This window comes from Perca fluviatilis, chromosome 16 (genome assembly GCF_010015445.1).
Source record: "Perca fluviatilis chromosome 16, GENO_Pfluv_1.0, whole genome shotgun sequence".
In the NCBI taxonomy this organism is placed as follows: Eukaryota; Metazoa; Chordata; class Actinopteri; order Perciformes; family Percidae; genus Perca; species Perca fluviatilis.
This window is the reverse complement of record NC_053127.1, coordinates 11,130,126-11,147,577: the sequence shown is the minus strand read 5'-3', so window position 1 is coordinate 11,147,577 and position 17,452 is coordinate 11,130,126. Positions and strand designations below refer to the sequence as shown.

At 40.4% G+C, this 17,452-nt stretch overlaps 1 protein-coding gene across 2 annotated transcripts in view; it reads left to right on the top strand.

Annotated features, from left to right (window-relative positions):
• The window catches only part of doc2b (double C2-like domains, beta), a 134,294-nt gene that overhangs the window by 58,207 nt on the left and 58,635 nt on the right, over positions 1–17,452 (top strand). For both annotated transcript variants that reach the window (XM_039778629.1, XM_039778628.1), the window contains exon 2: positions 8,669–8,748. In XM_039778629.1, coding sequence (XP_039634563.1) covers positions 8,669–8,748 — 80 coding nt within the window. The remainder of the gene's footprint in view (positions 1–8,668; positions 8,749–17,452) is intronic.

Sequence of the window (17,452 nt, the reverse complement as noted above, 5' to 3'; positions counted from 1 at the left end):
AATTTCATGGCAGTGTCACTGCTGGATTTCCTTTGAACTGAAGAAAGGTCAAAGGGTCAATAAAAGACTTTCAAGGAAATCGGCAAAGCAGTTGTTGAGATATTTTCAACTGGACCAAAGTGCTGCATAGACAAACTAGCCAACCACTTTACATCCTTAGGCCTTCCCCTTAGCAGGGTAAAAAAAAAAAAAAATAGTCATTAGTCCTACTTTTCAAGCACTGGTCTTATGTTTTTTTTTCAGTTGAAATCTGATTGCACTGCCATTTCTGGTTGGCTTTCAGGCTTAGGTTAAGTATAGAGATTGTGTATAGAGATGAGTGGTTGTGGTTAAGGAAAAGGACTGGTTCAGGTTGAGGTATAATGAGACACAAATTGATGGGAAAACTAATCTGACAACACCAGAACACTAAACAAGTATTTTCCAGGACATTTTGGATAAAACCTGCTTCTTCAGAGCAAATAGATCTGCAATCTTTTTTATTTTGAAGCTGCACTGGGCAGTTTTGCACCAAGTAGCAGCAAACCGTGACTGTTAACAGTGATTGTTAAACTCTAACAAAACCCATAAATCATGTACCACAACATCAACACACTGGGCAGCAAACTTAATGTCTTCTTTTTCCATTTCTACCGCATCTATTTAAGGGGTACTTATTAAGGGTGTGACGAGATCTCGTTTTACGAGATCTCGCGAGATTAAAACGTGACGAGATTTCTCGTCGAGGTAAAAAGTTGTCTCGTGAGGCGATGTGATGTCAGCGTGATGGAGCGTGGAATTACTATTGAAGATCCCCCTGACACTTTTAAATCATTTGTGTGGCAACATTTTGGTTTTTCTGCGGAAATAATAAACGGCGAAAGAGTGACAGACAAGACGAACACAATATGTAAACATTGTAAGAAAAAATGCCGTATACCGGGCTAACACGAAAGCACTATGCAAAAACACTTACAGCACCACCACAGCTCTACTAACTACTGCTAGGGTGACCACCCGCTCCGCGTAAGCGGCGTGCTGACAGCGTTTGGCTAACTTCTCGTCCGCAAATTGAGACCGTGTCGCGCATAATCAATGCTTGCTCAAAAAAAAAGTTGGTCGCTCTATATCCTCGAGCCCAAGGCAGCCAAACGAACATTACTTGACAGTTCAGCACGCTACTGTTGCCACACCCACCCCTCAGTTGAACTGCTTACTAGGTTGTTGTCAACTTTTTTGTTGTTGTCATGACAGCGCACGCAGCCACTCACGTGCATACCAGACACACTGGGAAGGAACTTTTAGATGCGCGCTTTCCAATTCGAAAAATTGAGAAAGAGACTGAGTCTGACTCTGAGGCGGCACCGCCATCAATTAAAAGAGAAGGTGTGGGTACAAGAAAGACTGGGAAAATGAATATTTGTTGCTGAAAGGTGTTGAGGGCAGAGGTTAAATTGGGCGGAGCGCACCGGGGGCAAGCTCCCCCCCTCCTAGGTCCACAACACACCCTGCTGGAGCTCAGCTCCGTCTCCTTCAGCATCAAACATTTTGCCCGGGGTTCAGCCCCAATGTTTTGAGTGTAACCCCAAATGTATTTTGAAAAGTTGACTGACAAATATGAAACCGGACGTCGCTTAATGTCCATTCTCGCTGTAAAAAGCTGCGCAGCTTCAGGTTTATGGATGCGCTCTGCTGTGGACATGCTGCGGCAGATGTGTCTCGTTTGAGCTCCGTGTATTTCTGCCAGAAGTTTCGGGTTTCCACCTCCGATGTTTAGCAGCGAGTAGGCTACCACCCACTTCCTCAACGTCTCAAATGGGGCTCTGTGTTTCAGACGGGGCTCTGTGTCTGTCAGGAGGTCTGAGATCTACCGTATCAGCAGAGCAATCACGTAATGCACAGCAGACTACGGTGCAGGTAGCCCATAGATTATTTTCTAAAATATAGTGACTTTATTCTCGTAATAGCCTATATTATAACTTTATTTTTTTCACAAAATATCACGACTCCTTCAAATCTCAGAGAGCACAGATGGGATGAGTTATATTTTGAATGTGCACAAAGTTTTGGACATGAGCAGAAATCTTGCTCAATCATCTGAAATATTACAATCAAGAGGTTTATTAATAAATTAAATGAATAATGTATCACTGAGGTGAATAATTGTCATATGCACATTTAAGGAGGTTACTTCCCCAACAAAAGATGCAAAAAATGGAAGAATAAATGATGCCTAAGCTACATGTGTGCTGACTCAGATATAATTAGAAAAGTCAATCTAAAGGAGAATAAATAGATGAAAGCAATACAGAATTCCTGACAGCCTTACTGCAATATTTTCCATTATGTTGTTATATTTGGATTGTAGCCTAATGTTTTCCTTTACATAAAGATAAAGGTAGAAATAGGTGCATAAAAATTCACCAAAATGCAGAAAATGAAGTGTTTAATGCTAAAAAAAATTCTGGGGGAGGACCCACAGACCCCCACATCATAAGTCACCAAACAAATCTGGAAGCAAAACCTTGGCCTTTGGGTTGCCAGGCCAGTTATTATGCAACCCTACCGTACACATTAAAACTGGAAAAAGAGCCCATTTGGTGTAAAAACACATTAAGTCATTTTACTGCCCGTGGGGTTGGGGCACCGCCGCGCCAAGCAGTGTCCCACATTGTCCCTCAGAAACATACCCCTTGTCCCCCCTTGGGCTTATTAGCAGGTGGTTACCCTAACTACTGCACCCGCAACGAAAACATTAAAAGGGCAAACAACTCTAAAAGCCTTTGCATCTCTGCCACCGGTAAGTGCAAGAGCCACGGCAATAACGAGGGACATAGGCGTTTTCATTGCAGCTGATATGAGGCCATTTTCTGTGGTGGAAAAAACATTTTGCAGTGTTTGACGTCCTTTACTGCATATAATTCATTAAAATAGTTTAAAAAAAATTAAATACATTCATCATTAATAGTTGATTTCAAAATGCACCTAAATTGTTTTGCATTTTGTGATTTTTCAGTTGAATAAAAAAACTATTTTCCATTCATATATTTCATCATTGAGGATTTCTTTAAATTTTTTTTTTTAAATCTCGTCTCGTCTCGTTCTCGTGAACCCAATCTCGTGATGTGTCTCGTCTCGTGGAGTAAGTGTCTCGTCACACCCCTAGTACTTATGTTGATGGACATCCTAGTTTTAGGCCCCAGTGTGGCCTGGTGGTTAAATCGACCTGTAAATCATCGGCTCAGCTCTCTTTAGTCAACTCTAATAATGTACCACATTAACTAATTTCATGTGCTGCCATAAAACTGTTACATTAAAAGAAAGGTTCTCTATTCATTTTCAAACACTTTTCTTCATAATAATAAAAAGGGAACATTACCTACGGTGTGCACTTGAATAATTTGTTTGAACACACAATTATCCACATGTACTGTACTGGCTGTGCCTTCACTAACAACAAACCTGGAGAGACATCTTTCATACCCTATTCAACATATTAATGTAGAATCTAGATCCGGAGGAGACAATCTTAACCTGACATCTGCAGAGCGCTATGTGGTTGCCTTTGCCTCACTCATGGCCAGACATGCAGTTTTGCCCAAATGGAAGGATGCTTCCCCACCCACACTTAGTCAGTGGCTCTGAGACATAATGTCCTACCATGAACTTCTCAGAAATTCTATAAGACATGATCCTGATGAAGGCCACAAGCCGTAACGCATCGGCCTTACAATAAAGTTGTTCTATATACTTTGAGTGTTGCTGGAGTTTTTACCAATTCAATAAGACCTTTTTGATATACTTTCATAACACCCAAATGGCATGGCATGACATGCATTCTGACTCTCCCCTCGACATGAAAAATAACTCCTGACTTCATGGAAATAGCTACATCTTAAGTTCGATCTTGGTGTATTTTTTATAACAATCTGGAATATATTGGACCAGCCCTGCCCCTGTGTTTTTAAATTGCTAAAAATCTCAATAAAAGGATTTTTAAAAATAAAGAAGGAAAACTGTAACTCAGAGACCAAAGCTCCTTTTCAAAATCAATTCATTCCTCACAGCTGTCAACCTTTCCTCGAGCGAGACACCAAAGCCTTGACCTTTCCTGTCTGGGCCTTTGCTAACCTCTTCTCTGCTGCGGCTCCCACTGGTGCAGGCCCCGCTTGTAACACCACTAAGCTTTCTTCACGCTCATAGTTTTATCCAGTGAAGATGTCAATATTTCCAAACAATTATATGGTTATATGTATGGGAGACTGCCCTCCCAAGAAGAACGGCAGCATCGGTCATTTCAGCAAACGCCCCAAAACAAGATATGTTTACCTTCAAGTGACAAAGCCCTTTAGTGGTCGTGTTAATTATGGCGGTAGCAAAGGAGGAAGTCAGGATAGAGATGTTATAGAGCGTGTCCGTGTAGGGAGAAGATTGGGGTGGATGGATGGGTCGACAAAACCTCAGACTTTAACAACCTAAAGTCAATATTGTATTCTTTTAAGCATGACCACAATTGTTACCCAACCTTAACCACATTATTCAAACCATGACAATGAAGCTCCATTAACCTTAACGATGTAGTTATTTTAACTAGGGCTGTCAGTTTAACGCATTATTAACGGCGTTAACGCAAACCCATTTTAACGGCGACATTTTTTTTATCGCGATTAACGCATAGACAGTTAAAGAAGGATTAACGTTCTTTCGGACCTAGCTAGACCGGAAGCAAAATTACGAATCTCACTATGGCCACGCCAAGACCCGCCCTACAAAGCAGCTCGATTGGTTGGAGTTAGGCATTTCACCTCGAGTGGTTAGGATAGCGGATTTGTCAGGGGATAGGACCTGAACAAATGGGGTTACGTTACCTTGGACGCCTGGCCAATAGTAGTGATTGAAGGGCAGGTCTTGGCGTGGCCATAGTGGGATTCGTAATTTCACAGACCGGAAACAAAACAGACACACGCTGCGGCCGCACACACTTGTTTGGGCTTGCGAGCCGCGTAGCTAGTAGGCTCGTCACGGCGATTAGCTTCGGAGCGAGTAGTGACTCTAGAGTCATAGTGAGAGAACCAAAGAGTCTCCCCTGTTCTTTCTGACCACGGTGGGAAACCTGTAGCAGGAAAAGTTAACCCTCTCCTTGATTTTATGTTGGTTATGGAAAACGAGAACCAGGAAATGAGTCGGAGGAAACCATAGTCGCTATGACGACCAGCAACGCTCGCCTCAGGCATGAGGCAGTACTATCTGCAGTGGAAAATGGAGGTAACAGTGTTACATTATCCATCCATCCATCCATCTTCGTCCGCTTATCCGGTGTCGGGTCGCGGGGGGAGCAGCTCCAGCAGGGGACCCCAAACTTCCCTTTCCCGAGCAACATTAACCAGCTCCGACTGGGGGATCCCGAGGCGTTCCCAGGCCAGGTTGGAGATATAATCCCTCCACCTAGTCCTGGGTCTTCCCCGAGGCCTCCTCCCAGCTGGACGTGCCTGGAACACCTCCCTAGGGAGGCCCCAGGGGCATCCTCACCAGATGCCCGAACCACCTCAACTGGCTCCTTTCGGACGCAGGAGCAGTGGCTCTACTCGAGCTCCTCACGGATGACTGAGCTTCTCACCCTATCTCTAAGGGAGACGCCAGCCACCCTCCTGAGGAAACCCATTTCGGCCGCTTGCACCCTGGATCTCCTTTCTTCGGTCATGACCCAGCCTTCATGACCATAGGTGAGGGTAGGAACGAAAACTGACCGGTAGATCGAGAGCTTTGCCTTCTGGCTCAGCTCACAACGGTGCGATAGATGGAATGTAATACCGCACCCGCTGCGCCGATTCTCCGACCAATCTCCCGCTCCATTGTCCCCTCACTCGCGAACAAAACCCCAAGGTACTTGAACTCCTTCACTTGGGGTAAGGACTCATTCCCTACCTGGAGAAGGCATTCCATCGGTTTCCTGCTGAGAACCATGGCCTCCGATTTAGAGGTGCTGATCCTCATCCCAACCGCTTCACACTCGGCTGCGAACCGATCCAGTGAGTGCTGAAGGTCGCAGGCCGAGGATGCCATCAGGACCACATCATCTGCATTATGTGACAGATTATTAGTTCCAAGTGAGAATGTTAGTGTGAAATTGAACACATATATGCCAATGTTGTTTTCAATAAAAAAACATTTGCACAAAGCAAGCCGATCCACTTTTTAGCATTAAAACGAAAAAATATAATGGGACAAAAGGAAATCAAGGGACATTTAGGATAAAAAATGTGTGATTAATTGCGATTAATCCTGAGTTAACTAGAACATTAATGTGATTAATCGCGATTAAATATTTTAATCGTTTGACAGCACCAATTTTAACCCAAACCATGATCTTTTGCTTAAACCTAACCAAACCCTAGTCTCGCTTTGCCAGACTCTCTTCCCAAGCGAGCTGGAGGAGGGAGGAAAACATTTTCTGGTTTATTGGCATTTCTTTAAACCAATCACAATCGTCTTGGGCGGTGCTAATCCCCGGTGAAAAGCAGCGGAGCCACTGCAAAATAGGCTCGGAAGGAACTTGTTTTGGTGGAACATGTGTACGTTTAAAAGTTGTTTAAGTCATGCAACAGAAACCTCAGATTGGACAGATAGTCTAGCTAGCTGTCTGGATTTACCCTGCAGAGTTCTTTGGAGCAGTTAACCATAGTACTCATAAATTGACCGGAGTTTAAAATGCCAACACAAAGGAAGCCCAAGGCAAAGGATATCCAGCCTAAATGAGTGACATCCAGTGGATTTTAAGGTGGCCACGGAGCAATCCCGGAAGAGGAACGTCAAGGATATAGACTAACCAAACCCTAACCATAACCAAAACAGATTTCTGGATGACCCGGCAAATGATGTCATCCAATGATAGGGGCGTGTTATCAGAAAGCACTTTTATTCTATGTGTTGCTCCAGAGGGCATGGACAAACAACATATGTGTAATTTAATTTGGTGGACTTGTTATATGGTGTGGTATCAAAAGTTCGACAGTCCTGGTATCTGGTCTGGTGAGCATTACTGTGGTTTTAAATTTGAGAAGAGATGTGAGATACTGAGGCAGCTTCAGAACATGTTAATGTTTAGTTCTTTCTTAATGCTAGTGAGAGTCATGTATAGTAGTGCACAGTGATGAGTATGACTTGTATCTCCCGCAATGAAATGCAAGTCACAATAGTAAACTGCATCAAGAATGTCTGAATGAACATCGGCACCAAATTGAATGGCAAACCATCAGTTGTCAATATGTGTCACTCAAACTACAACTACAAAAACTGTAGTGCTACTAAAAAAACAGGGGGTCACCCAAGTCGCTGGAATTCATCCTCTGGGCTCCATGAATGTCTGTACAAATTTTTAAGACAGACAATCAGCCCAACAGTTATTTAAAAAAAAAAAAAAAGACCACCAAAAATAAAAACTACTGTAAAAACAAAAGCCACTACTGGATCTTTTCACATCACATAGCTCATCTGCTATAGTTTATCCAAATCTATTTGGAAGTTCTTAAGAGGAGGTAAGGAGGTGTGAATTACAGTAGCCATGGGTACAATTACAAATCTATAAAACTCATGTTATTTTTACTGCTTATGTAAATATCAAAGTGTGAATGAAGAACAAAGTGGGTGTTATTTGGTGCCAACAACACAATGCTTTAGATCCCACAAGGCCTTTTGAATCGCATCTTTTTTATGTTGTGGTTGTTGAAATGTTTCATCCTGACAACATTTCATCAATCCAGGAAATGAGAGTCCCTTGTCACTTGACATTTTGAAAGGACAAAGGATGAGTTCATGACATAAACCGTTTCAGTTCACTACTCAGCACTGTAGTGTTTCAATAAGATGTAGAAGCCTCTGAGTTGAAAGAAAGGTGTTTACTTTATCTAATCAATTTGTTTGATTGAAGGCTAAAATGGACTAAGGACAAAATGTCTTAAGCCCATTTAAAATGAAGCAATTGAATAATGATCATTCATTTATCCATTTTGACATATTAACATTTTCCCTTGTGCCGCCCACGCAAAGAATATATCTATTATTTTTAGTGCACTTGGCAGCATCATGCTACAGTGTGTTTTTCTTTTTTTTAAACACATTGTTTCTTACCCTTTTTGTTTCACTTGTTGCTCTCCCTCTTAGTACTATAGAGAGTGAGCAGGATGTGAGTGTGTATAGACAAGATGAGCATACACAAACTACGTAAGTCATTCAAGTGAATCAATGAGAAATAGGATCTTTAACAATTATTATACAAAGTTATTTATGAAGGCACACTTGCACTTTGTTAATCAAGCCTGTAGACTGTGTTTGGAATTTCTGTTAAATAAAGGCTCAAAAACAAAACAGTGTCTTTTGTTCTCATTTGCGAGCCTTTATTTAACAGAAATTCCCACCACATACACCAGAAATTCAAACAGAGAAAACGTTGATGAAACACAAAACTCCATTCACCAAAAATGTCCATTGCTTCTGTGATTTCTATGCTGATTGTGATGGCTATTATCACATGGGACTGCCAAGAATGCCATGAGATATCTCATCAGGACTTTTCTATCAAGCAATGAAAGCAGGCAGACAAGTTTGGATATCTTCTCTCCCCAGTGAGCCTTTTGGTGTGCCACTAATTGCCTTCTCCCTCTCTCTGTTCTCCCTTTTTTTGTCTTTACAGCTACATTGGGGACCTTGGAATTCAGTTTGCAGTATGACCAGGAGAACAATGCACTTCACTGCACCATTAACAAAGCCAAGGTGAGCCGCCACGATGACGATAATAATGACGTTAATTTGCAGCCTCTACATTTACATCAAACATTTTTGCTTGGATATTTGCTGGATATTAAAAGAGACATTCTGTATAGAATCCTTACGAACACAGTCTTCTTGCAATTCAAGTGTTATCTGTGACACTTGACTTGTCTCTGCTTTATCTAAGTCAGTATCAAACTCTTTGGTTATACTGAACATACGAACATAAAACAAGCCAATTGCAGCAACACGTTTATAGCAGTTGCTTTAAATTTAGCTAAACTGATCCTAGATATTGTGGGCATATTATTTGAGTTTTACTCATCATTGACTGTACAAACATCTGTCACTATACCTTGTAACAAGCCGATAAAAGGTTGATTAATATAATATCAACGAAATTGAATTAGATGACTGTCGGACATGAATATTTTTGCAGCAGCCTACACGTACTGGCAAAAAGGCTGTGTAATAGCGACATAACACGTCCCACAGTTCTCTCTGTGAGAGAGATATTTACATCTATTTTCATCTCGGAAAGCATTTATTATTTCTAAAGCATATTGCTAAACAAACACACTAAGAATGTGCATCTCACGAATTGCGTTTCTGAGCCTAAAGCAGCGTTAATCAGGAGGTTTGATATTAATGATGACTCTACAGTGACTCGCTGGTGAAAAGATTTAAACATCTAGTATTACTGGAATTGGTGGAGACCATAACAGAGCTAAAAGATGAATGAATATTGGACTTTAACGGTAAAATGTTGACCTAAAGCTACCTTAACTGAAGAGAAGCCTATATTAAAAATAGGGTATTATCAGAGCAGACCTTTGTTTAATTTCCTCTGGGTTATTATTTTAGATATATTATGTGTATGACTGTAGTGAGAGGACCATCTGTTTTGTAATCTGCTCCTGTTTGAGGTGTTAGTTTGCCGGTGCTGCTGTTAACTTCCTCCATGTTTAACAATTTTTCTGACAAATTCAGAGCATTTTTTAAATAATTTGCTTTAGCACAACAGCATGCACTAATCTTGCCAAGCTCACAGTTCTCTAAGCTGGTTGAGTTTCTCTTTTGAACAAAAACACTGTTCTTCTCACTCGTTAATTAATTCCAATCAGATCACGCGTCTTTCTTTCTCTTCGGATTGAGCCGCTGTCAATGAAACTCAACACTTCTTGCAGTTGTTTAAAATTCAAAGCCTACCAGGCCAATGCCAACATAAACTGGAGCTGCCAGTAAACCCTTCTCACAACAGACATTTTGAGTCCTCGTAGCAGGAAAAAAACAAGTGTTTGTTACATTAAGGAGTCACAGCAAGCCATGTCAGTGAGCCAGCATGCACAATACGGCACTAAAAGTTTAATATTAAATAGGTAAATAAAGAACTACGTAATTATGATATAAATAATGTATTGTAATATAGTGTGTACATTTTAAAATAAAGCAATAATTTGTGAAATACTTCAAGAAATTAAGAAAAGAAAGTTGTTTCTTATTTCAGGCAATCACTTGCCCTGTTTCTTATAATTGAGTGGCACCATCATTTAACACTTATTTGTATATTTCAAACAATGCATTCATGCGATTTCTTTTCAAATGTATTAATATTGAGCATGTTGAGGTTCAGTTGCACACCTAAATTAAATGCTAAATTATTAATGCTAATATTCAATATTTGTTTGATCAAGTTAAACTGCCATGCCAATACAGTTTTATGTAATTAACTTTTTGTTTGTTTTTTTCCCAGTTTTTCATTCACCTGCTATTTTATTTATGTATTTATGTTTGTAAGAGCAGCACAGCTGAAGAGCTAAAACAGTCTGTACTGCATATCATGGGGCACTAGATCAGAGTAGATTAATGGTGTATCTGAGTCACTGCTGCTTACAGGCTTCCTATGGACAACCAGATTAGCATTGATGAATTATTCAATTCATAAATTTACATCAACCAAACATTAAACATATTGGAGGTGGACTACAATAGCCAAACCATATCTAATGTTTAATCATTTTTGTGCAATATATCATAAATATGAGTCCAGAGGATGACAATCCTCTCTGATCCCCGCTCCTGTGTTTTTGTGATGAAGCGGTGGCTCTGACAGCCATGGCTGCCGTCAGCAGCTATAACTTTACCTATGTGTCTGCCTGAATAGCTGGTAGGGAGGAAAGTGGGAATCAGAGGAGCCAGTCTTGGCAAGAGTGTTGGACAGCAGAGTGGGCATCAGGCCATCTTGATTTATGGTGGTTATTTTCTATACTGCTCTGCTTCTGGAATTTCGACTGCTGCCTAGCCAACCAGAGAAAATGCTTTTGCTCTCTCAAATATAGTATACCCATTTCCATGATTTAATTTGTTTACTAAATCCCTTATTTCTAACCATGGCTTTTTTCTGTTGCTTTTATTTCCAAAGCCCCAGTAGCTTCAATAGCAACTGTGACTGTGCTTATTGGAGAATGGGACACAACATTTTTTATATTGGTGCCTGCTGAGCTGGTTAGAGTGATAGTGTGCAGTGGGGATAGGGTTTGAAGCACATGTACAATGCTTATATTATCATTGTCCTGTTGGCATTTAGGCAGAAATGGACAAAAGGTCACCAGACAACATAACTTAAGCAAACAAAAGCGGTTAAAAGAGGGTGCAAAAGGCCACTGAATTAAATGTCCATAGAATGAATAACATGTCAAATGTGGGGAATGTAGAGTGGCTTATTTCTATATACAATAGGGCTGTCAACGAATATTTTAAATTCAAATAAATATTTGATTGGGGGGAAAAAAGAAGCAGCACTACTATCCGCTGTCAGCCTCGCGGGCTCTCTCCTGGGCCGCTGCTCTAAACGACTCTAAACGTTCAGCTCCCAGGACAAAGTCTGTTTATTGTCCGATCGAGCCCAGCCGGTTATTGTCTGGAGAATTCACAGCGAGTGGTTGGTTGATGACGTTACTATAATGCGGCTGGCACAAAACCGGGAGAAAACAAACAACTGAGGGTGAAGAAGAAGAAGTGCAATTTGCACAAAGACGCCAAAAAAAAAAGTCAAACTGTGAGATGACGAGATTCGGAAACTTCTTTTATTTTGACGATGTCATGCTGAAAGCATGAATAGGTCCAGTTCTTCAGCTTGATCCAGCAGCGAGAAACCTTTCTACATCTTATACATTTTAATGTGTCTAAGGCACTTCCCCCCCCCCCCTTCGTTACGCCACCCACCCAGCACAACAGACAAAATGCTGCCTGCATTATAGCCCTTTAATTAGGCTGTCAATCATCACCTCTGTATTTTCACTTTCTCAATTTTCTTTCTGCTCTATTATTAGAAAGCAAAATTCTATATAATTTTCAGGCACTTTGTGTTTTTTTAATGCTTCGTATACGATGCAAAAAGAAGTAATGAGTAATTCACCGTACCTTTCTAATCCTCATTACTGCCCACTAAAATAACAAAAGCACCACAGTAATGCACTGCATGGTTTACTTCCTTCTTCCATTAAAGAATTCAGACATTAATGCTTAGAGAAAAGATGTCTGTGCAATTGCAATTTCCAGTGTTTTAATATAGTTCTTATGGACTGAAAAAACAGTAAGAGTGTGAGAGTAGAGTGTCGTGGAGCAATTTGGATAATGTATACACATAAGAAGTCTGTGGGTTTCTGCACATAGCAACATACTTTGGAATTAATTTGTAAGTGGAAATTAAGTAGGATTGGGCAGATCCAGGACTTAGCCAAAAAAAATGTAACATCAACAACTTCTCAGTCCCTCCTCCCTTTCCGCTAAAGCCCAAAACGGTCTCCTAAGCCCCTCCCCCCACAAGGGAGAATTAATCCGTGTGCATGAGCAGTGATTGACACGCAGTTAGACACCCCCCCTGGCCCTGATTGGTGCATCTGAACAGGGAGCGGTGGATTTTTGCAAATCGCACTACACTGTAGGTGGTGCCAGAGGAGCTGGATTTTTTTTAAATTACCTGCTTCATGTAGTTCAACTGGAACATAGGGTCAGTTTCAGCAAATATGACAGAAAGTTAGTTTTAGAAGGCTTACCTACTGCACCTTTAAGAGCTCTGAGCCATGCAATACTGTGAGGATGAAGGTAGTAATACAAATAGCCCATAGACTCTCTTGTTAACATTTATTTAAATCCTTCACCTTGACATGTCAACACTTTGATAGCCAGAGTATTTGATAATTACATTTTAGTTTTTTCATGAAGGCTACTCTTACATGGTAAAATGACGTTTATTTTTTACACAATAGGTGCTTGTGTTCTTTGTCCTATGGGTTAAAACCATTTGACATATGTTGTTGTCTTATTGGGCTATTTACCTAGTCAAAGTGAGCTTTGTTTTATTTTCCCACTGACATCCATCCCACCAAGCAAATCACTGTTGGAGGAGGAAGCTGGCGCTCATTTGAACCAAAGACATTACAATGACATCAAATAGTTTCTCAATTAAGCGCAGGGTGTGGGCACAAATGGTGGATAGTAGTTACAAGCAATGATGACAATCAAACATAAAATTAGTAAGAAAATAGTCACCAGTTAATGGTTATGTACTCATTGTGTGATTCTATTTAGATAAGTATATTTTAATGATAACCTCGCTTTATGTTCCAGAAACATTTAACCTCTTCAGCTTTCAGTTCCCCACAGCTGCCTCCTGCTTGTTTTTCCTGACTTTTAATGGTGCCCATTCAGTGCGGTATGATTAAAGCATCAGTAATAGTATCCATTTGCAGAAATAATTTGGTCAAAGGAGTTTAAAAGTATTTGCAAAAATCACAATCATTTTTTATAACTAATTATAAATCACTGTCTTTTTGAAAACATCAGGCTATTTAATATTTTCTCACATACAGTATAGCAGGTTTCATACACCATCCAATTGTCAAACCAGGTTATACCTTGATGCAGTCTTATCAGTGGCTAGCTAGCCAGAAGACACTCTATTTAAATAAGAATACTTTGAAATTACAGGAAGACATATTCTTGTTTTGGCAGAAGCTAGCTGCTGGGGTTGAAAGTGTTCCTGTAATTTCAAATAAGCCAATTATGTGGTAAAAATATATCAGATTCTCTTTAAAAGCACACTATCTTTTAGGTCAGGGATCATCAACTAAATTTTTTCAAGGGCCAGAATTTTTCTAAGCAGACACTCTGGGGGCCAGACTTTCAAATAAAGAAAATAAAATGAATTTATACCTAATACGCCTATTCTTGTTCGAAATTTTCACTTTCTTACTGAATTTTTTTTTTTACATGTATTAGTGTGTCTTAATACATGTGTCCTAAAAAACATGGAAACTCCATAATGATAACTGGCTCTTTAACTAGAAAATGATCTCAGACTAGGAGGCAGTTCACTGAGGAGTGATGGTTAAAGTCTGTGATTATGGAAACATTATTGTGGTATGCAGCGTCCTGATTGGTGGAAAATGCTTGCAGAAAGAAACAGCTGTTGTCAGGTAAACATGTCACTGTCAAAGAGGCTGAAGCAAAAAGTTGATGTGGAAAAGCCAGCATCATCATCATCAAGAATGAAGAACTCAAACATAACGATTGCGTCATTCATGTGCATATTAAATAGCCAGATGCATCTGTTTTGGTCTTATAATACCTCCATAGATTTACTGCTCTAGCGGAGAGTTTGGTTGGTTCAGCCAGCAGTGAGGCTTACAAGAATTTGTCAAAATTTCCAGATTGTAGCCTATTTACAGAAAAGAGACTAGCGTGAGTTCATCTGCCCCAGCGGATCATTGGTAATCCTCTCTGTATCGTTCCCGTCAGGTGCTGTGTGTTTTAACGCACACACATCTTGGCTCAGCTCTATGTGTGGAGCTCGGGCATCGCTGTACAGAATCCCGGCATGTGAATAGAGATGCAAATACAGGGGGCTGGGTTTTTGCTCTAAATGCTTGAAATGATAAATAACAGAACGCATTTTTTCCTCTTTACATTTTGTGAATTCATGATTATTCTGCGGGCCAGACTAAAAGCTTTGGCAGGCCGGATGTGGCCTGCGGGCCGCCAGTTGACATTGGCTGTTTTAGGTGTTGTGCCTGGTTGTTATATGGGAGCGTAGGACCATTGTTATGTTGCTGACCTGAGTTCGACAGTAGTATATAGCTACGCGTGTTTGAGTCTTTGTTTCAGTGCACATGGTGGCAAAAAAGACAATCATGCTAAAAATTCTGTGTTCCTGCAGGTATTTTACCCAGGAAAATGGGAGATTTTAACAAAATTTTAAGGAAATGCCGGGATCTCAATTCCTGCTAAGATTACATGGAAAAATCTCATCACAGAGACATACTGATATCAACCCTCTATCCGAATCCTTTTAAAACAACAAAAAAGTCATATACACAAAATCGTCTGTTTTTGTTTTACAAAAAAAGTTATTGTACTGTAAGGCAATCATCAGTAAAACACTACAGTCCAACACTGCTTGAAACTGATTTTGTTGCCCACCTGACAGCTGATAATAATAATCAAAAAAGAAAAGTGTGTATTGATGAAGCATTTTTTATCCAGATGTAGTACAAAGATCGCCATTACCTCAACAGTGCAGCACCCCGTTTGACAATGCTGCTCAGTCTTAATAATGATGTAAAATTGATAGTGGACTACAGCCTAACATTTCAGGGTCAACATTAACTTTTGACAAGTGAGGTATTATGTCTTAACTCACAGTTTTACCTCGCTAACATTACGCCATCTATAGCTTTACCAACTTCACAGGCTGCACACTGCAGTAAGTGAATCAGGCTACATCCAATGTAACGGCTCACATGATGGAAATAAGTCAATTTAGTCCCTTAAAATAGGCTTCAATTGATTTAAAAGAAAGTAAATGCATGTAGACCGAAATAGCTTAGAGCTAACAGCACTTCCTCTACATGGTCCCTGTCTCTGTTGGCTGGAGTATTCAGGATGTATGGGATCAAACACAGATAAAGGAGTTAGGTATACTAAATCACTGCCCTTGGTGTGGTTCATTTCCCACAGAAGTTGCCCCTGGTGCGATTTTATCGAATTGTACAGAATGACTCACAGCCCTGGCTCCAACACCTCAGACATCAATAGAAGGCAACTGGCAACAAGGCAAATGGCAGGAATGTCATTAGGCCTATTTTAGGGGTGCTGAAGCTACCCTAAAATGTTCCTAAGCCCCCCTAAATAATAATAAGAACAACAATAATAATTTGATGGTTTTTTTTTTATAGTGCACTCTGTATCACTACTACGGTGAATCAATCTTCCTTCACCATTTATCTGTGTGTGTCGGTGTGTAGTGTGTCCGTTTAATTCTATTTCACAACTGACAGCTGATCTGGTCAAAATGGCAGTGTTAGAGGCTCAACAAGCACCCATGGGCACGGTAATGGTATGTGGACGAGCGAGGTAGAGTTAGCTACTGAAGAGAGTCAAACAAAGCAGAGAATCAAAGATTCAACTGTATCAAGCATCTCAATATCACTAAGCGTATCCCCATTCATATTTAGACGCAACAAATGATATATATCCAGCTACAAAATAGCCGAAAAGTCGGAAGTTAGACAGAAGTGCAAAGAGTAGTTGTGCTATCAAGATGATGCACCGCGAACTGGCAGCTTTCAGAGCGTTGCTGACCGGGAGCGTTGCAAGTAACTGGAGGATTCATCTCGTCTCGTCGCTACTCTTTGGTCTGAACTCGCTACTGCATGCACACACACCGATAAACACGCAGATGAATGGTGAAGGAAGATTGATTACACGTAGTGAGTGATACAGAGTGAAATTGTAAGTTGTTTTTAATGACCTGCTTACCTTTAGCTACGTTTTCTTGAGGTAAAGGAAAGGGGATATTTTGGTTTACTATGGAAAACAATAATATGCCAATGATAATGAGATAATATGGTATGGTATCCTAAAACAATATCAGTCCCCATAGAATGTTGTTGTCAGTGAAAACTAAATGTCATAGGGTCCCTGTTAATGCTATTGTACCGGAGTATCCTTGAAATCATTGAGCAGATGGATATTGGAAGATATTTTAGCAGAGAGAAAGAGAAGCAGGAGATTGGCAGGGCAGTTGATTCAGATTGAGGTCAGTAATGGTCTATAGGTCTAAGGAAATGTGTTTTTTTGTTTTCTTCTAACAATAAGCATTTGTTGGCAGGTCTGGGCACTAAGGCATAGCCTAAACTAAATTATTTCACTATATATGCTAGCTATATTCTGACCAACTTAACTTTCTGCATTCATTGGCTGTGATAAATTAAATAACTATGTAGATGTTGCCTAAATGTAGGCCTTAAAGGAACACGCCAACTTATTGGGAATTTAGCTTATTCACCGTAACCCCCAGAGTAAGAGAAGTCGATACATACCCTTCTCATCTCCGTGCGTGCTGTAAAGCTGTCTGACGGCACCAGCGGCATCAGCCCATAACAGAACATGCAGGTGAATGGTTCCAGTAATCCTACTGCTCCAAATAAGTGACAAAATAACGCCAACATGTTCCTATTTACATGTTGTGATTTGTAGAGTCACAGCGTGTACAAAAAACAACGTAACATGAGACACAGCCATTTTCTAACCGTAAACAAACCGGGAACTATATTCTCAGGCGGAAGAATATAGTACATGGGAGGAGTGATATGCTCGCAGCAAGCCTGTCTGAGAATATAGTTCCCGGTTTGTTTACGGATAG